Genomic DNA, 21,460 nt, shown 5'->3' with positions numbered 1-21,460 from the left:
TTAGTGACATTATTAGCTTTTTGGAAAGTCGATAGTTTCGACACAGGATGTCGTTATTTGAAGCTGGTGTACCTAATTCATAGTCACGAGGAAATATAACAAATGCTTTTCAGGAATAGAATGGAAGACCGACATAAACGTCATCAGACTACACAGTAATCATCTCAAATTGACCTCCAAGAGCTGAAATGAATCATCTTAGTTGAGTATTGTCATGTAAAAATAACCACGAGTCGTTTATTGTCTCCTCTATGCATACTGAATCAGATTCTGATTCATATCCTGAGGCTTGATTTTTTTTTCCCCCCTCAGTATGAAAACTTGCCACCTCATCGTCGGTCACAACAAAAGAGGCGCTGACTCACTGGAGTCACGTTTGAGCCACATCCTCCTCCCAAGTCACGTTGTCCTATTGCGATGTGTCAAAACGAATGAACGCACGTGCAGTCAAATCTTATTTTGCTTAGTTGAGTGGTGCGAACAGGCAGTCCTCATCTCAGCAGCTCTCATCGCTCTTCGAGTGTACCTGACTCTATTTCTTCCTTTCTGATTTGAGCTCGTGTCCACTATAGACATATAGTATTGTTGTGTGTGTATTCTGTGTGTAAAAGCCTCCTCAACATTTTAGCAACAACTCTTCCAGTTCAAGTTTAATGTCAAAATAAACAAAATAGAATCATACGGAATGTTTTTTAATTATGTCGATAATGGGTCACTTTTAAGCACAAGCCTTGAAGGCTAGCACATGACCTCATGCCACAACTCAAAATCCCTTTCAGTTCTTTTCATCTAAAAATGTTTTGCTCAAAGGCGACCCCCACACACACACAACTTCACGGTCTGAGTGGGAAGTAGCCCCCCAGCCGGGGCTAAGGGTAGGAACGTTGACCCTTGAACTTTTCTTCAGAGAAGTGACAAGACCCCGACTGCACTCCGACCTTTAGGGGGCAACCGATCGCTAAAGCGTGACGTGCCGCGAGGGCCGTTGCCTCACGGGCCCTCGGCGACACAGGCATTCTGAGCATTCCAACTTTGTCACACACACGCATAGACGAATTGAAAAAATCCGAAACACACAATAAAGACATTTTTGCTCGAAAATTCTTCGTTTGGCACGGTTATTAGTTTGACCGTGTATTTTGCGGCCTGTCGCTTGTACTTTGCTATTTATGTACTTGTATGTATGACAAGCCTCAAACCAACGCTAATGTGTTTTCATTTTCCCTTCCCGCGTGTGTGCGTGCGTTTGTGTGGTTCAAGCTCCGAGTAGCGCAGGCCGCAGCCCGTCCGGTGTTGCTGTCTAACATCAAACTCAACAAACGCACTCACACAAGCACACAAAGACACACACAGCCAGACACAAAAACACAATTTACTAGTAGTGACCCAGACAGAAGCAGACCTGGCTACACACTAATTACATGCCTTGAATTAAACATAATATCAAGCGGACGCTGGACAGTGGAAAACGCCTCGCCAACACATGTATGTTTGAGCGTGCGTGTGTTGTCGTCAAATACAATACTTCTATTATTGACACTGCTCAAGCTAGGTTTGTATTGCCATGTCGCTGTGTTTTTATTACTTTGGACTATTATAAGATTGTACAATACGAGGACTTCCTTGATGCCGATAAACAAAATTGTGTGATGATAGCTCAGCATGATATATCATAACGTACCGTATTTTCCGCCCTATAAGGCGCACCTAAGGCCGGTGCGCCTTATATATGGACCAAATTCCTAAATTTAAACTGGCCCAAAGCATTGTGTCATGAAATCAATCATAAGTGGCCCGCTGAAGACTATGAATCATGACTCAAAAAGACTATGGATCATTATTTTATGATTATAAAGTCATTTGTTCTGTCTGAAGTTGAAATAAAAAAGATGAAATGGAGAATGATTTGATTTGGATTAAAAATCTGACATGATGCATTAATGGTGCGCCTTATAGTCCGGTGCGCCTTATATAAGGATACAGTTTTAAAATGGGCCATTCATTGAAGGTGCGCCTTACAGTCCAGTGCACCTTATAGGCCGGAAAATACGGTACATTAAGTTTTTACTGTCCTTACGAAACAATGCTATTTGTGAGAACAAATATAATGGAAATCAATAACTGGCTATTTTAGCAGTGTTAGCACTGCGGCAGGTCAGGGGTCAGGGAAAGCAGTACATTGGCAGCTGAGGACGACGCACCGTTTTGGTAAGAACATTTCGGGCGGGTACAAGCTTGTCAACATGGAGGTCACAGGCTTGAAAATATAGTCTGCCTGACCTCAGCGGTCACGGCTATCCAGGCTGCGTTTGGAAACAAACAGTGGCGGTGAAGTGAAAAGATGGCTGATTCATGTCCTTCTAAATATAAACCCACACACTTACTAAAAATCCCCCCCACCCCTTCCCCGTCAACATATATTTGGCTTTCAATGTTTTCCCATCATGGCGGCAATATAAGGAAAGCGGAAGAGTCGTGGTTGGCCCAAAAGTAGAGATTTCTAGTTTCTTGGACGTCAAACAAGATCAAACAATAATGATTTCCGTTAGGAACTCAATTAAGAAGCAAAAGGTTGAACATTTAACTTGAAGGGCACTTTGTAGATTCATTTTTTTTTCCATCATCATTCGAGTGAGTATTTCTTTGACTCATTATAAGCGCTTCGCCTGCACAAAATCCCATTGTGTTGCATTCAAATGCCATGCAGTTCTTTTATTTGGATGACTTTGGACACTCGGACCCCCCGTTACACACCTCGCCTAACTCCAGAGCACACAAACACACCTCCCGAGCAGGCGGGCCGGGCCGCAAAGGAAGGAAGTCAATATTTGAGGAGTTAAAGCTACCTAGCCTCAAAATACGCCTCTTTTACAATGGGCAAACGAAAGACTTTACGACAGAGCTGCTTTTAGCGTAATCCCACTGTGTGCTCATGTCGGTTACAACATGTCACAAACAATAAACATTAGATGAAAATAATTATATAGGAATGTTATTCCAGGCAACAAGAAAATAAGCATATCTATTTTGATGTCTAAATATGACATTACTTTAACAAGGTGATGATATTTGGGGAGGAAGAAAAATGTAGAAAATATTTTTGGACATTTATATGAAATATTTTAACCACATTGATGCTCTCAGATCAAATGAATGAAATAGAATAACCAATGAAATTGACCCAGGAACTAATAGAGATAAGATTAACATCCAAGAGAAGGCAGAACACATTGCTAAATGTCCCTGTACAACGCAAATATTTAGAGGAAGCAAACTTAGCCAACTTGCAAACTCAGGGCCAGTAAATAACTTTTTGGTGTTTGTTTGCGCATGTGGCATTGGCGAATGTTTTTTGTTTTTTTTCTTCAAAATAGGCCTGTCTTTTTTAATTGGTAGTTTTGTGCGGAACATGGTGTGCTTTAAACAGGGACTGACATTTCAAATGACTGTTTTTCGGAGCACAGTTTGCGGGATTTATTTGCCAAAAGGGCTGCGGAAACGAGATTCTGAGAAACTCCCAATTGTGATAGTGCTAATCGGCACGGTAGCACAGTGGTAACTAAACACTGGAACTACTCAAAACTAAGAAAAGTTGACCTGTTTAATTGCTATTAACATTATGAGAGACATTTCAAAAGTTTGCAACCCCGTGCTCAAGCTTGTCTATTCTGCCCCATCGGTTGCGGTGACTGACAAACAGCAACATGGCGTGAAATGCACTTTCAAAAGATTTAATGGTCGAGAGATGCGTATTGCAGAAGGAAGGCCCAACCTGCCACAGGAAGCTTTTGATGTCAACAGTGAGCGGCCATTGCGCTCGTTTGCATTAAAAGCATTCTCACCTAATGTGTGCTCACAAACACACACACACAGACACACACAGGGGGAAATGACCTGCTTATTGTTTTGAGAGGCTGACAAAGACTGCTATTTGTGTGGTTCAATTTGGGTGGAGTGTTATGTTTATTCCTCAGTTGAATTAGAGAGCAAAATCCATGTCATAGAAAATATGTTCCAGGAGCAGATGGAGCTGTCCGTTATGACCCCGAGACTCTCAGCCGTGGTGAGCAGATGTGGCCGGAAGGAGTGGTGGGGTGGAGGGTGGGTGTCTTGGGATGGGAAGAGAAGGGACGGAATTCGGGGTGAGGGGGGGCCGCGGAATCGGGCCCGGAGAGACACAGAGGCCCTTTCCCCCGTGCGTGCATAGTGCTCCTGGATGATCACGCCAACAAGACATCAACACTGAAACGAGCGCTCCATGTCGGGTCATGTCCAACAGGCAGCTGCGCTGCTTGGATGATGTCACGTTTAGTGTGTACACGCTGCATCTGCAAGTATCGAACTACAACATATGTCTTTAAGAGATTTTGTTCTGCTCCAGAGAACCCGAGGTTGAACTTTTTGGCCAAAATTCCAAAAGATATATGGTGTAAACTTTTGGTGTAATCTCAGTCTAACTATAACAAACTTAAATCTTATACATTTAGAATAACAGTTATGGAATGACAACCTTAATTGCCTCATTAAATCAATGAAGTCGAAACAACCATCACCACATTATTAATATTTACATCGAAACAAATCAACAAGACTTGATTTTTCAACAGGGGGTTGATTGCTTCTGTCCTTTAACTTCCATGCAAGACCTGATACAAATAATGCCCTTCCTCCTTCAAAGTGTCTTTGTCCAAAAAGCAATAATCCCAATTTGGAGGTGTTGTCATTGCCATGGTGGTGTATGCAAACCCTTATTAGGAGCAAGGCAACCAAAGACTGGTTAAAAGACTTTATCAGAAGGAGGGCGTCGGGAAGGGAGGTGCAGCAAAGGGGTTGGGGGGGGGGGGGGGCACCAGCAAACACACACACACACAGGCGCCCAAACTAGGATGTCAAAGAGAAAGGAAATTCACACTCATTTCCTGCATGTGCTTTTGGTACAAATCAACAACATCCTGTCCTTTTGTGAATCCTGCCTGCCCTCATGCTGGTTTGCCCTCCCCATCCACCCCCCACCCCCACCCCCACCAGCAGTAGCAGCAACACAAACCCTACCCCCTACCAACACACACTCTATCTAATAAGGTTAGCAGCCATCTCCTCATTGTATGTGCGTCTTTCTTCCTACTATTCACCTCATGTTGTTGCACAGGAAGCTAAAGTGTGTCTTTATAATGGTGGCCCTCAGATTTACTGAGAATTGTTGTAGCATTATTATTCAACTGAAACAAATATCCTTCCAACGGAGCACATGGGATTAAGGTGTTTATGGAAATCAGACCTGACTTTGCCCTTGTGATAAAAAAAAACAACACTCTTCCTCTCTCTCTCTCTCTCTCTCTCTCGTCTCATTCGCCGTTCCTCCCCATTCACATAAAGAAAAAACTCGACGTGACGCATGCGCAGCACCACTCGTAATCCTCCCCATTCATAAAAATGTAACCTCCCGAGTTCGAGTCCCTCCCATTCACAAAAAAAAAACGACCGAGGCATCTGCGCAGCACTCTCCCCCTGCCCCCTTCCTCCCTAACCCTCCCATTCATAAAAACTCAGCCCAGCCCTCCACTCCTCCTCCCCTTCTTCCTTTTTTTCCTCCTCTCGAGGAGGTTGCAACATCACATGCAGAAGCTGCGCGTCCACAACCGCAGTCGCCTTTTTACGCACCAGCAGGCTCGGAGGAGAGAACGACAGAACGCGTCCTTTCTCTCCCCCTTACATTTTTAGTCCTTGCCCCCCCCCCCCCTCCTGCCGAACACACACCCATTTGGACTACTTAATACTGCTATTGGAGCTATACTCGGCACACGCAAGCGATTGGGAATAATAGACGTGTTGCGCAACGACGAGATGACATTTTTACCCTGAGAGCACCGTAAGTACGCTTGGTTTAATGTGGATGTCTCTAATTCAAATAAATAACCATTGCGCTTGCACTGAGGCAAAATTGCACGTATTTTGCAACAAGCTCGCTCGACTCGTGTTTGCACTTGGAGTCAATATTTAACCAGCGCCAAGCAAAGTTGAGGGCAGAGGAAGGCAAACTTGTGACGTCTAAACGTGCAGGAAAATGACAGAAAATTTTGTGCACTTTTTCCAGACAGCAATCTCATTTTAACCCAAATATGACAGGTGTTAATCACCCCCGTTTTTACACCAATGTTCACTATAGTCATCACCAACTGCATGACAATAATTTAAAAAAGCGAAAAATGGGACAGGTGAAAAAAAAATCTTTTAAAAAACTGCGTTGCATCGCTTTTCGCGGCAGCGCCGAATCTGGCAACCCAACCTGGCATCATTCAAAACTGCCGTGCGCCATTTCCTCCCATCAAGGTTAGTCCGTGCCCGAGTGAATTTGAATATATCACGTGTTACAAAGCCCATACAAACACGCTATTTGAGTATAGAGATAGAGCCGTCCACCTCCGGTTTTTATGACTCAGTCCATTCACATATCTGGTGGGGGGGTGATTGCGTGCGTGCGTGCACGCACGCAATCACATAAAGCTCATGCGCGCACAGTTCCGGCTTATAATGATCCCGATTTGATCACAAGCGTGTGTCGGTGCCAGCAGTGCAACAACAGGTTTGACAAACTGGATTTTGCACATTCTTTAAAAAACCAAAAAGAAAAAACGTGCACATCCGCACGATTTTATTTGACGTCTTGACTAGAAATGGCGTAAATGTCATTAGAACAACGCATATCGGGTTGTTAGACTCGTTATATTGGATGCATGGCTGCTAAAAGAGAGAGAGAAAAGAGAGAGAACGAGAAAGAGAGAGAGAGAGAGGAGAGAGATCGTCATGACTGCAGCGCTTTGAGTCATGCTTGCAACAGCCAGTGCAGTCAAGCAGCGTTCATTCACAAAAAACGATGCCAGCTCAACAATACGCAGTACCATTCACAATTCTTGCAATCCATCCACAAATAACGTCTGTTCAAATGAAGGGACTGTGACTAAATGATACAAGATGATGTCGTTTCCTATATATTTTCCATCTTATCCCAGTCTTAGGGAATCCTTTTACATGCAAGTCCCGCTCCGTGGCGCTGCCTGCTCTTTTGATGCCAGGGAAAAAGGGAGACCAACGTACATTGAATTAATATCAGGCCAGAGGGAGGTTTGCGCCGCAACATCGTTGTGGGGTCAGTTTTTTTTTCATCGTTTAAAACTATATTCATACGGTGGAAAACATCGGCGTACATCAATGAGAAATGACAGCTTGTGTAGGAATCCCCGTATATCGTGAAAATAGGCCATCAGAACAATCGGATTTGACGCTTACTCGTTGTTTCGAAAGTGCAGGGGGTCCTCGGAATATGCTGTAAAGAAGTCAAGTCACATTGCGAAGAGGACCCCTCTCTCAAATGCAAGAGCCGGGTCTTAACCTTCGCCTTGTTTCTTTGCAGTTACGCTAAATGCTGCTTTAGAGTGACGACGTGCCAGGCAGCAGCCAACACATGGAGTCCAGGGTTCCTCACCACATCCCCGGAGTGTCCTCCTCCATCATAGCCCAGCCTCTGCTGGACAGCCGAGTGCCCTACGGCCGCCTGCAGCACCCCCTCACCATCTACCCCATTGATCAGATCAAGTCGTCGCACGTGGAGAACGACTACATCGACAGCCCCGCCGTGGTCTCCCAGCAGCCGCCGTCGAGTCAGAAGGTGGCCGGCAGACGGCTCAACTGGGCGGGTCCCAATCAGGAGGGCTTTGTGGGGGCTAACCACAACAACCATCACAATCACCAGCACCAACCCCAGGGTCGGTGCGAGACTCACCACGACACCACCACCCACCCGTGGATCTCCTTCAGCGGGAGGCCCAGCTCCATCAGCAGCAGTAGCAGCACGTCGTCAGACCAGAGGCTGCTGGATCACGCCGCGCCGACCCCCACCGTGGACCACCACCCCCACCAGGGCCTCGTCAACACAATCACCACTCGAACTCCGGGCTGCTTGGCTTCCTCGGAACCCAAGGTCCTCACCTCCTCTTCTTCGGCTTCCTCCTGCACCTCCTCCTCTAAATCGCTGGATCTCAAGTCTGGGAAACTGCCCACGGGGGGCCAGCAGGGGTTGGCGCTGATCCCGTCCTCGCCGGCCGAGAAGAAGCACCTCCTCCTCTGCGAACACTGCGGCAAGTGCCGCTGCACCGAGTGCACCCTACCCCGGACCCTGCCCGCCTGCTGGGTCTGCAACCAGGAGTGCCTGTGCTCCGCTCAGAGCCTGGTGGACGCGGCCACCTGCATGTGCCTGGTCAAGGGGATCTTCTACCACTGCACAGAGGACGAGGACGACGAGGGCTCCTGCGCCGACAAGCCGTGCTCGTGCTCGCAGGCCAACTGCTGCGCGCGCTGGTCCTTCATGGCCGCCCTCTCCGTCGTCCTGCCTTGTCTGGTTTGCTATCTGCCGGCCACGGGCCTGGCCAAACTGGGACAGAAGTGCTACGACAACGTCAGCAGGCCCGGCTGCCGCTGCAAGAACTTGCAGAGCGCCGTCCCTCCCTGTAAAAACGCAGGCGGCATGGAAGCCAAAGCCGGAACGCTCGAGAAACCGCAGCAGGGCTCATGATACCAACACATCCCGTCTGGCCAACGTTGGCCTTGCTTAAAAACAAACTGGACAGCACCACAGTACATATTCATTCTCTAGGGCCCCTTAACCAACCCCATTCATGTGCTGGAAGATGACTCGTGTAAAACAAAAAGGTACTTAAATAGCTTCTTGACCTGTTTTCCAAAGGCTTGATGATTCAATCTGTGTATGGAAGGGTCGACAAGCTCTCGGGCGAGAAACCGCCGTTTGGGTTGTTTTGCGATGAAGGCACAATGTCATCTCAGTTAATTTTGTAACTAACCATAAAATGACCATGGGATTATATACATATATCAAGAAGTTCAACTATAGACAATAATGTGATCTATATGGAGATAGATATATAGCCAAGTGTCCTGCTTTCAACACCAACAGTTGCTAGCTTGAGCCTTCCAATGATTGCCACAGATTTGCATTTAAAATTCCCCTGTATGTCTCGACGAGCAAAACTATCACACTTTTTCAGAAAGCGAGGCTGAAACCATCCAACTGAACCGGAAGGCTGATCTAAGATCAGTTCGTAAACCCAAAACCTTCTCAGGGACTGTCCTCTAAAGATCCGCTGCTGCATTCAAGACTTCCCGGGAAGTCGGCGCTTGGTCCTCAGACCGCTTCAAACTACGATGAACTAATGGCAAGAAATTTAAGCGGAAAACGATATCTGTAAAATCGACCTTGACCTTGGAACTCCTTAGGGTGGCGGCCATTTTCCCCGTTTTCTTGAATGTAGCAGATGGTTTGCGAAGCTAAAATCGACTTTGCACGGAAAAAGGTGCGAAAGGAACAACTGGTGAGCAAAAAAAGGCGGGAGCTAATCATCGGAAAGGGTTGAAGACAGTGTTCGGTCAAAATAAATCAAACCTGCCACTTGCACAACGCTGTTTTTTTTCTTATGTGGAAGCTAACCTCTTTTAAAGAACGTACTAAAGCACAGTATGAACCACCTCAGCTGTTCTGAGGTATGTGCGCTACTTTTAGCGCGGCCCGAGTGTCTTCATCGTCGTTAGTTGCCGCATAAAAGTCTATTTTCGTGGCTCGCACGAGGACTATTTGTTTTCCTTTTTGCCAAAGGAAGCAAACGTATGGTAGCATGTCTTCGCTGTCCGAAGTGATCACTGCAGTGGTTATGCACAAACAGGGAGGGGAGGATGATGACAACCCATTTCTCCCAAAAAAATTGAGAGAAGAAAAAAAAAAAGCATGCTGCCCTTTAAGACTGAAGGCCTTTTGTGTTTTGGGCATAAAGTGATACTTTGTTTCTCCATTTTCACGGTAGACGGCTAAACTCCTTTGCTCACTATTGTCTTGTTGCACAAAGCTGATTACACACTGTCCATCGAATGTATGTGGCAATATAAAAAATATATATAATAATTTCAAAAAAAAAATCTGTTTAGAAGAAGGTGCCAAAATCAGAGAACTGGTAGACGGAAAATCACAGACGATAATGTTTAGTAATATGCAGGTGAACGACTTATTTGCTGTAAATAGTTTCACGTTTGTGTTCTTTAGAGGAGAAGACTTTTAAATGTCCTTGAAAGGTTGCATGGTACACTATAACGATGACTAAGTACAAAATACATAGAGAATATATTAGATATCTATTTTCAGGGCAAGGACGAGGAGGGGAAAAAAAACGGTTTTGGAGGGTTTGTGTGAAAGGAAGCACTTGAATTGGAAAAAGTGTGCCCTGCAATAAAATAAATTTTTTGAAATAAAAAAAAAAAAGAAAAAAAAAACTCCTGCTGCTGATGCCCTGCGTGGCTCATTAGCAGGCGAAGGCTAAGCTAACTCCCTCGCCTGTGGATTTGTGGAGTGCACAGAGGGAACACAATCCACCCGTGTCTATCGACTCATTTCCTGCTGCTTCCCCCCCCCCCCACACACACACACTTTTCAGTCTTGATTGACAAACACAGCTGCTCTGCATCCATTTGGTTGAGTTGTTGCCGCCTGTCTTTCCCAACTATCTGCCTTTTGGAAGCTGCCTCGCTTTGACATGATATATTTGACAGAAATCCTTCAAATGACAATTCTATTATGGTCAACCCCCCCTCGATGCTACAGCACCATGACCCTCTCCACCTTTGTCGCTCACTTTCGGAGCCAATTTATACTGATCATGCCTTTGCAACGGCAGTGTTGGGGGGGAGCAAAGAAGAGTGTGCTTCTTTTGTTTTTGTTTAGATATAACAGAAAGGAGAAAAAGAAAAAAAAAGCTCTCATATAAAAGTTTTCCCTTTATAGATATATTTATTTTGAAGTTCTATTTTATATAGTATTTATTTAGATGCCAACTTTCTGTTTGTGAAAAAAAAGCTTATGTTGAAATGGAATGTACATTGACAATGGAAATATATATTGTTAAATACACCAAGCTGCTGTTTCGTCTCTTTTGTCAACTGCCGTTCAGAATGCAAAATGCCCAAACGTGCACGTTACACACTTTGACACGTTTAAATTGGACTAATTGGTAAATATATTTTAAAAAAATAGTTTCCAAAATGAGATTAGCAAATCAGCTAGCTAATAGACCAACTACTAATCTTAGAAAACTATTTAGCAAAAAGAGATAAGCCAAGTAGCTACTACAATTTAAATTTAAAAAATGCATTGCTGGATTAACTATTTTGATCAGAAAAGATAAAAATCAGATTAATTTACGGTTCACTTTAAACATTGTTCAGAAAAAACTTGGTTTGGTGTCTTTTAAAGGAACTTTCGTGACAAGAAGGCAATCACTTCAACCGCTGTTCTTTGTTTTGACTTTTATGGCGCAGCATTTACAAGGTTTTTTTTTGTTGTTTTTTACATCACCATGCAGATTTCCTGAGTCGCACACTTCCTGTGTGTGTGAACGGATCGCACTTTATAAAACATTGGCGGGCCCACCAAGGTCAAACAAAGCCTCGACTGAATGGGGAGCGTTACATAAGTCTCAGGAAATTGTTGTCAGATGCGGACGATGTCATGCCATTCGTGCGTGCGTGTGCTTTAAGTGACAAGTCTACAGTGTTGCTTTGTGACAATCTGGATGTGTCACATTCCTTTCCCCACAAGGCCCGCGAAAGCTGAGAGCGCACGCTAACTCCGGCCCACCTGTGCTGCATGTCACCCGAGGCCTTCTGGCTTCCCTCGGCGTGCCCATCCCCCACTCCGCCCCGGCGACGACACTTGCTTCCTGGGTGTTTACCTGAGTGCACCTGGGAGGGTCGAAGGGAAGGGGGGGGGGGGAATGTGTGACGCAGCAGGAGAGCGAGAAAAAGGAAGTCGCACTCACAAACACACAAAAGAGGGCCTGCAGCCACAATTGCGGCTTCTGCTGCAACAGGTGAGCAACCTGCCTGTTTACCTGTCGCCTCTGTCAACACACACACTCACACACACCTGCATTATGACTTCATACCACCACCCTCCAATTCCTTACCGGCCTGCATGCTTAACAATTCCTGTACAATCTAATGAGATGTGTTAAAAAGAATCAATGTGACATGCAAACGACTTTTTTGTCATATGTGTGGTTAGGAAGTAAGCAATCTTAGGAGCCCCGCCCCCCCGCCACACACACATATGTCACAGATGCAAATTACAGAGACCTGCAGACTGCATGCACATTGTTTGCCCTTACTCAGTATCTCCAATGACCCCACCCCGACTTCTTCCCTCAGCGGAATTCCAAAGTAAAATGAAGCCGAGTGTGACAGGATGGCCTTAGCTGCGGGATTAGCTGAGGGGGGAGCTGCTCTTTTCTTATTTGCTTGCTGCTTGCCTTCTTTTATGCAAGTCATGCAAGCGGTCAGCATGTCCACCATGGAGTCAGTCACCCAGGCAGCAAACAAGCCAAGCGCTCAGCTTCTTTTCAGCGGGGCCGCTGGCACGGGACCAAGTAATGCCACCAAACAAAGAGCCAGTGTCTTGCATCACTTCCCCTCCGAGAGGCCATCCAGGCCACAGCCTCTTATCACCAGGCACTGCCAGTCTGCAGCACCATTAGATCGCTGTGCTCATGTCATACATCCTTCTAACGGACCCCCAAAAAGTTAGCGCGACACTATTTTTTATTAAGGGCTAAAGGAAGTCATGCTTGCCAAGTATTCTTTTGACAGTTGCAAAAGTTGTGTTAAATTTGTAGCATGAGATGTTTCACTGCATTCTACAGCGACCCTGTTCTTCTCCTATCGAAGCAGTTAAGCAGGGAAAGTCTGGAATCTTAATGGGCAGCTTTTGCTCCTCAAGTCTTGATAAGTATTCCGCCGGTGTAGTTTGATACTTCCTTCCATGCCACAACCTCACTGTGCGTTTGTGTGTGTGTGTGTGTTTCGTGGTTGCCTGTCTGTTTTCAACAGGCCCCTCGGCTGCCTAAGGGGGGGGGGGGACATGTGCAGGGAAACAGTTGCATTCCTTTCAGATCGTCCTCTCCAAGGGAAAACACACACACACAGAGACACACACACACCTTTCATTCACATCTGTTCACACAACGGTCCACAAGAACTCACAAACCTCTCTTCCTCCTTCGCTCTCTTTCTGAACAACAGAGCAGGACGGTTTGTCCCCTACTAAAAAAAAAAAAAGAAAAGCTGAAGTAACCAAACTTGGCTTCCGACCCCCGGAGCAGTGCCACGCCCACTTTGGCGGCGGCGGCGGCCCGCAGTGCATTCCTGCTGAGCGCATTGTCAAAGCCGAGCACTTCCTCTGGACGCGGGCCAGCGCCGACACAATAACATTGCAAACATTCATCCCCTCGCTTCGAGAATGACACTGCACACTAGAAAAGTGCACACACACACACACACACGTGCACTTACAGAACATACACAGGAAGAACTCTGTACAAACATGAATAATAGAAGTCTTCTTGCAAAACACTGTTTGGATTCTCTTCCGTGCATCTGACTCACATTTGCCACAGCTGTAGAAAAATAAGGTCCGGAACTTTCTGCATGACAAATCTGCATTTCAGATGGTCCTGCTACTAAGCAAAATAGCATGATGAGCAGTTAGGTCGCCAAATCATTTTTGGTTTCCTATTTATCAATCAATCATAGTTTATTATTGACCAATCAAATAAACAACAACTATTATCACTCATTAATATTATGGATGTAGAATATGAATTAGGCATCACAGGGCCAAAGGGCTCAGGTAATGAGATGTGTGATGTCATTTTCAGTCGACGTGGCAAAAATGGCTGCCGCCGAGATGGATAAAAACAGGTGGCTTGACTGTTGAGAGGCTGGAATCGGACTATTTGGACGAGTTGGATTGTTTCATTTTGACACCTCTCGGTATGAGCCATTGAAGAGATATCCCACCTCGCCACTACTAAGCGCTCCTTCCCCACATCACACTTTTACGGATGGACAGATGGTGAAAAGAGAGGTAAATATATCCGGATTACACATCAGACTGGAAACGGCCGCTCGATGGGAACGGATATGTACACATGCCGAGACATTGCTTCATGGCGCTATAAACAACCCGCACACATGGCCCGAAACTAATACGGACGTTCTTGACGTGCAGTCGTGTTGTGGCAGGGCAGACACATCTGCTGCCATGCTCGGATGTGCCAACGTGATATCTGCTTGACGAGGCTCTTGGGAGGGAGGGAGGAAAAAAAAAAAACTTGCGCTTGTAAATTTTCACATGGTCACATCTATTTGGCCGGCATCGGGATGGGCCCCTCCCCGCCTGTTAACATACATCTGTTTAGTCAATAGCGTGAGCAAAAAGGAACATCGCCATGGCAACCCGCCGCACGTACACACAACAACGTCGCCGTCTCCGATGCTAGCAAGCCTATAGGCCGTTGAGGGAGAAGAGGTCAAGTCACGTTTCCTCATGAATGTGTGTGTGCATGTGTGTGTGCATGTGTGCGTTAGCATGTGCGCGCTTCGGGCATATGCCACCACGGTTCAATGTTTTTCTTTTTTGCATCGCTGCCACTCTCGGCTTCCCGCGGGCTGACCTTTTCTCTTTCTGTCAACTTCCCGTCATGTGATCTGGGTTCCTGAAGGTCATGTGTCACCATTAAGGCTTCTTGCAAAACATGAAAATGTTACAGTATTCCATACAGCGAACCGTGGCAATATCATGATTCGACCATTTTTTTTATTTTTTTTAAAGTATCTAGGCCATTTCATCTTCCCACCTGTTTGGGTAAGCCCCAGAGCAAAGTTGCTATTTCTAAGCGTGTGATTTCGTCACATGACTATTAATGGATGAGCACACGGGGGGGCCAGGGGGAAATCAAATGGCGCTTTTTTTTTTAGACAAACAGCAAATCTATGTCAAGACATTGGAAATATGTCATCATTAGACAACGTTACAATGATGATTGATGATACAGAGAGCGTTTTTTGCCTACAATGTTGGAAAAACTCAAAGTGTCATATTCCAAAGACAGACGGACGGGCGTGTGTGTGTGCGTGTGCGTGTGTGTGTGTGTGAGTGTGTGTGTGTGTGTGTGTGTGTGTGTGTGTGTGGAGAGAGCGAGAGAAAGTGCGGCACCTGCTCAGCGACCTCGCTCCAAACAAAGACCCCTCTGTCCCCACAAGTACAATGACATGCCCGACTTCCTGTCTCTATTGAGAACAACGGAACACATTAGAGGCCCTGTTCTATTCTCCTCAAACACACAGTCAGTCAAACACGGACTCCAAATAAGTAGGTGACATTTTGTTTTTTGGGCGTAAAAGCAGATCAAAACAAAAAGAAACGAGACGCCGGTGGCCCTTTCCTTTTCCGGCTTGATAAACATGAGAATCGTGTTACCTTGGAAACCACACAGACGACTACTGTAGCTATCGAGAGGAGGTCACATGAGATAAAAATAGACAAGGAAGAATTGCTTAATGCTTCTATTTGTGGATTAGCCATCATCACTATGCCCATCTTCATATGTATTTTTATTCTTGGGTGCTTAAAATTTGGCTAAACTTTGAAAAATAGCATCTTGAGACACCAGCAAACTATGTTTGTGCGTCTTTAGATCTTAAAGCCAACCCCTTGCAATTCCACCTTTATTATCAAGACATTCCTCTTTGATGGGTCCCCTCAAGAAAAAAAATGTGCATGTGTACAATTGCACCATGGTCTGGCTCCACTGAGACTCCGTGCCCAGCAGTCATCGTCAGCAGAGGTGCCACTATAACTGCCACACACACTACCTCCAGCTCGCTCCATAACAAACGATGAGAGCCAGGGGCCTCCCTTTAGGCTTCCTGTGTCCTACACACAGCCAGCAAATCAAAACAATCCCATTCATTTAGCCGTGCACGCACATTCGCACAACCACACGATGCATTCATTAGTGCGCACGCGTGCTCACACCGACACGCAAGACTTTACACGCAAAAAAGAGAATCCGGATTTCTGCTGATGTTAAGAAGTGATATACCAAGGTGCCTTTCCAGCCAAGAGAACGTCTCCTTCTCGTACAGGAAGTGGGAAGGGAGAAATCGGAAGGAATTGGATAACTTATTGGTTTTTGTGGTTTAAAAACTAGACTAGTGAGTTCACAAATGAAGTCTGTTTTCTTTGGCGTTGTCACATCCATTCCTGCGGTCTCTCACAATATTTTTATGAAGAATTCATTGGATCAAATATACAAAACCTCACTTTGGCAGAATGGTGCCTGGACTTAGAAATGTCATTTGTTCATAACGCAAACCACTCAAACCATCTTTCACCATTGAAATGCATGGAAATGACATTAATTCATCCCATCACTAATAAAACTATTGTTTTAATACATACACAATAGCACAGTTTTTCATTAAATCCCAAACCATTCCGTATTATTCAACATCTTATTTTTTTTTCCTCCATCAGCCACTGCACAAGAACGAAATCATCACGAGTATTACGAAATTGTTGTCCGTACTTCTCTAGAGGTTCTACCACAAAACAAAAAGGTGTGCTAAGTCTGTTGTCAAGTTATGCAACCCAGTAAGGGAGTACCGGTAGGGAGAATTTTTTAGGGGGGGGGGGGGGGGGGGGTTGCGTTTGAGTAATTTACACCAGGAAGTAATTATGTAAATTCTAAAGCTGGCTCTTCCAGTTTATAGGTGGCCCATAAAGCAACTGTCATGTCTGGCCGGCAATAAAGGTTATTTATTTCTTTGTTTATTAATGCTTCCACTGCTACTCCTCCCCCCAGCTTTACTTTTTTTTTTTTTTTTTTAAAGGCTAAACAAAAAAAGTTATTTAAAAGTGTGCCAGCTGAGCCCACATGATGAAAGCGGGGCTCCAAAGTTAAGAATAAATACATATAAACGGGGGGCTGTGTTAGTTATTTTTATGAAAGTAACACAAGAGCTTCATGTGGTTTTGTTACATGTGGTTTTATGCGTTTAGGAATGGAAGGGTTAGGTTTCAAAAGTGGGTATTATGCACACTTAAAAGGCCACAAGACAAAGAAAGTGAAATAGTGTGTTTACGTGCAGTGCAGTGTGTGGTAACCATTTGGGAAGATGGTGATGTTATCTTGGGGGGGGGGGGGGGGCAATTGAAGTCATCTGCTTTGTTATAAATTGTTGTTGCACAATACTTTGCAGGATTATCTCTTCATTTCATTTTTGGAATAGTTTAGCTTTTTATCATTTGGTTTGACTGGAAGATTGCACAAATTTTCCCCGCAAAAACAAATGTTTGTTACCAAATATGGTCCTTTTTTCTCGCCAGGGCACAAGCATTAAAAACATTGACGACATCATTCATCTTCAATGTTCTCCATAAAGGAAATCCAGAGTGGATGGTGCAGGAAGACAACGTTTGTCAAACAATGACTTCATGTTGAGCAATAAAATCAAGAGCTGCACTTCCTTCCCAATATTTACAGCTGTTGATGTTTTTTTTTCCAAAGCATCCAAACACAAACAATAAATCCTGCGTTGCAATATTACATCAAGTCGGGGAGTTTGCTTTCGATTTTTTTTTTTGCTATCAGGGTGTCTTGTCGCAAAGTTCAAAGAGTCCCAGCAGATTGTTTTCCACTGACAGGGGGGTGGAATTCCTCAATGACATGTTGTATCCCATCCTAACTGTAACATCCTCCCCACAGGATAAATAAAAGTGAAACATCAGTGTGTGTGTGTGTGTGTGTGTATGGGTATTCTTGTCTTTCTGTGTACGTGGGGCACTAGCCTTGCCTTACCCCTCTTATTGGACCTCATTCATAAATTCTGAACATTTAATTCACAGATCTGTGACTCATTCATCTTCCTACTTACTTTTGTTCTTACGCTGCAAACCAATTTAGAACTTAGTGTCATTTGGGGGTTTGTCCCGATTTGTCAATTTGAATGAATTCTGATTAGGATGTCATTTCAATTACCGAAAATTACGGTACTTTTTATTTGAACATTTCAAATGTTACTTTTGTTAACAAAAATGTATCTTGTATTTTAGTTGGAATTATTTTTGAATTATAATGCGTGTGCATGTGGTGTGTAGGCCATCTTAAGAAAGCGAGCCATAGAGAGGAAATGAACACGAATGGGAGTATGGGTATTTAGGCATGTGTGTGTGTGCACACGCAAACCCAGTGCAGATAGCCTGCGTGTTTATTTAGTTTGAGGTGACAGCAGGAAGGAAGGCAGGCAGGTTAACGAGCTGCCGGCTCCAGGCACCGAGGCACATGGCGATTACGCAACCGTACTCAACTCCACGTACACACCGATAATACACTCACCTGAGTGAGGAAACAGGAACCCTCGCGAAATACACAGGCTCATTTTAAGACCCTTGCTCTATTTGTAGCATACAACGGCGGTACGGACACAACCTGGCATTAAGTGCACTTGAGTGCGGTCACACCTACTGGGTGGCAAGCTAGCTGCCCATGGTTCCACGGGGAGTGCCACCAAGACGCAGAAACCACATCTAAAGCGAGGAAAAAAGGCAACCAGGCGCCACCCTTCAAATCGACATTATCCAATAAATAACCTATTCCAGTGATTTACAACTACTGTGGTCCGACGCATCACTTGTGCGGCGGGAAATTCTGCAATTGACTATTTATTGTACATCATTCTATGACAGCGACGTAAAGTGACACTAAATGCCAGACTACAATTCATATTTGTTGTTAGTATTTGACTACATTTCTGTCTGCATGTATTGCTCCACCATTTGTGTTCAAATATCTGGTTAAAACATCGCCACAATTATTAGGCCCAAATGGATTCACAGCTGCTGACAGATCATCTGCATTCTACTTGAATTAAATATAATAGTTTCTGGATCTGTACCGTCTGACCCCTTTGAGTGTGGTCACAGTGATTGGGCTTGAAAACATGTGCACGCTATCACGACTGCCAGGTGCAGAATCAGCATTTGTGGGTTTTCGCTTCGTCTTGAAGCATCCGAAAGAGAGCAAGGAGCCGTGCCGCTTTGTGTATGCATGCGTGAGTGTGTATATGTGGTGGTGATGGTCAACTGAGCAGAAAAGACCCCCCACATCACCCATTAACACAGTCTCACCTTTGACCCACCGCATCCCCCTTTGCCTACCTCCATTGAAGAGCTTGGTAATAGAGGCCAGGATTTGTAGACGTCGTGCATGTTTACAATGATTGCAGAAAATGAAGGACGTTTACTCCAGTGTTTCTCAAACTGTGGTCCCCGGACACCCTGCAGCCAAAGCTTTAGGTCTGCAAAGTAATCAGCAGAACTGAGTTAGAAGCACAATCCCAATTACAAAAGTGCATATGTAACTGTACTTTGTTGGACTTGAAGTTCCGAGTAAATGTAGACACGAGAGCTCATTTTGACAAGCCTGGCCATGTGTTAGGATTAATAAATGTGCACAATTGAAGACTTCCTGTTATTTAGCGGTGAGGCCAGAGGAAGTTATTCTGCGGGACACGGATCATTTTGGTCAGAACGCCGGCCTATAAATACTGAGCGCGCTCCGCATCCCGCCTCCTTCCTCCCCGTTACTGTTGTCGGCCAAATGAAAAACAGAAGTGCAGAAGGAAAACAAAAGCAAAAGAGAACAAGCGTGTGCATGAAACAGCTTCATACAGAAAGTTTGTGAGGACATTGTTTGAACATGCTATTGTATGTAAATTTGCAAGTGTCAGCGGAAGCCACAACATCTGCGTCAGTGGTGTCATAGTAACGCCAGCTTCTCCTTAGTACTATTTATTGGAATTATTTCCCATACCACTAGAGCGAGCCTGTTCGTGGTACCCGTGCCACACTTTGAGAATGACCCAGCCAAATGATTAGAATGGTTTTGAAACATTTTCCAACCCAAAAGTAGTCTCACTCTTCCTTCGCTATCTGTTAAACGTCGTTAATCTTTTCTCTCAATCAACCAGGGTCTGTCTTGGGATTTCATTGCCTCCGGCAACATCGGAACTCTCTGTTTACCCATCCCATAATAAGGCTCATTCAAGCTCGGGACATCTTGATTAGCTCTGCTGAACGTCTGGTTCTCATTTAGCGTGGAGGATGGACGCAGGAAGAGAAAAGAGTTCAGGATTGAACCAGGGGTCAGTGGAAATGAAGGTGGAAAATAATACAAGCAAGTCTTTGCAACTGCTGCTTATGTCAAAGGATGAACTTTCTACATTATTGGAGCCCATAATAGATGAACTTATCTTACCTCGGTTGGCCTCCAGTGGGGCTCACTGATTAACAACTATCCTGTTGACACAGCTCCTATGACAGAAATTGGACGGAATATACCCTTGAATGAACTCCCCGGTTCCAGACGTGCTGCAATGCAAACAAGCGATGCGGGCACCATTATCACTGAAAAGAAAAAAAAGAAAAAAATCATGAAAACAAAGAAGGAAGATTTCCACCTTTATTTACCAAAATTGTTATCCTTCTGGTAGCAACATAAAACCCTTTTGCACATTTGATGAGATTGTGTAATAGTTGCGGGTACCTAAAATAAAACAATAAATGGGGGGGGGGGGGGGGAGAAATGTTGGATGTGTGACACAAACTAGGAAGAAAATGTGGCTTAACACTCCTGCGGCGGTTTATCATTCCCAGCAGATGCTCGGCCTCTGCGGCGCTCACAGACACACCCAGACGCAAATATATACAGTTCCATTTCAAAAAGGCAGAGATACTGTTGAAAGAGCATACACTCCCACGGTATTTATGCGAGAAAGAATTCTGAGTAAACTATGCAACACACACACACACACGCTGCACATCAGAGTGGAGTTCATGTAAGCGATAAGAAACAAGAGTCAACAGCCCAGCAGATAACCTGCTGATAGCGTGTTCCCTCGCTTCCGCTGCCCTTTTGTTTACCTAATGATCCCGTGGATCGACACGAGTGCTGCAGAGACACATATGAATTGGGCAACGCTTGCTACCCGCTCATTAAGCTCATACGGGAGAGACTTCAAATGACTGTAACCTAAAATCAAATCGGAATGAGGCTAAAGACAGAACCCTGTGGGACCCCACATTCGGATCTCAGCAATCTCCATTCACAAACAAACGGGTCCAAGCAGCAATGTGAAATAAGCTAAATCTGAAGAACTGTACAGGAAGGTGGTGGTGGTGGTGGTGGTGGCGGAGGGGGATCCCAACCTAGCTTCAAGCATGGGAAAAAACCTGCACTCACCAGCAAAAGCCCTTTCAGATTGTGAACCACCTGCTGCGTTCCACGGCCAACAAGTCAGCTACTTAAGGGGCCACAATTTAATCAGTCAGTCAAAAGGCCAAGCAAGAAATCCTACCATATGGATAACCACCATTGAATGTAGCCTAAAAACATATTTATCTATTTATTGATTTATGTTGATGATACATACAACACTGCTGACTAGTCTCGCTGCTGTCCACATTCACTTATCCACATATTCATTCATAATAACCCAACGAGCCGCC

The 21,460-nt window shown here is 44.9% G+C and overlaps 1 protein-coding gene and 1 long non-coding RNA gene across 2 annotated transcripts in view; one reads left to right on the top strand and one right to left on the bottom strand.

Moving 5' to 3' along the window:
- Positions 1-21,460, bottom strand: part of LOC133168241 (uncharacterized) — a 39,169-nt gene that overhangs the window by 16,724 nt on the left and 985 nt on the right. The window contains exons 2-3 of the long non-coding RNA XR_009718167.1: positions 20,211-20,359; positions 19,112-19,251 (exon numbers count right to left, since the gene is read on the bottom strand). This is a non-coding gene — a long non-coding RNA (uncharacterized LOC133168241). The remainder of the gene's footprint in view (positions 1-19,111; positions 19,252-20,210; positions 20,360-21,460) is intronic.
- Positions 5,571-10,970, top strand: spry4 (sprouty homolog 4 (Drosophila)). The gene is made up of 2 exons (XM_061299714.1): positions 5,571-5,869; positions 7,412-10,970. Exon 2 carries the CDS (start codon positions 7,463-7,465, stop codon positions 8,567-8,569), a length of 1,107 nt encoding a protein of 368 aa, XP_061155698.1. The 5' UTR covers positions 5,571-5,869; positions 7,412-7,462; the 3' UTR covers positions 8,570-10,970.

Source organism: Syngnathus typhle, linkage group LG15 (assembly GCF_033458585.1).
Source record: "Syngnathus typhle isolate RoL2023-S1 ecotype Sweden linkage group LG15, RoL_Styp_1.0, whole genome shotgun sequence".
Taxonomy (NCBI): domain Eukaryota; kingdom Metazoa; phylum Chordata; class Actinopteri; order Syngnathiformes; family Syngnathidae; genus Syngnathus; species Syngnathus typhle.
Note: the sequence above shows the minus strand (reverse complement) of the source record. Positions and strands in the feature narration are given on the sequence as shown.

Coding starts and splice junctions, on each gene's coding strand:
- spry4 (XM_061299714.1), top strand. CDS start 7,463: ATGGAGTCCAGGGTTCCTCACCACATCCCCGGAGTGTCCTCCTCCATC.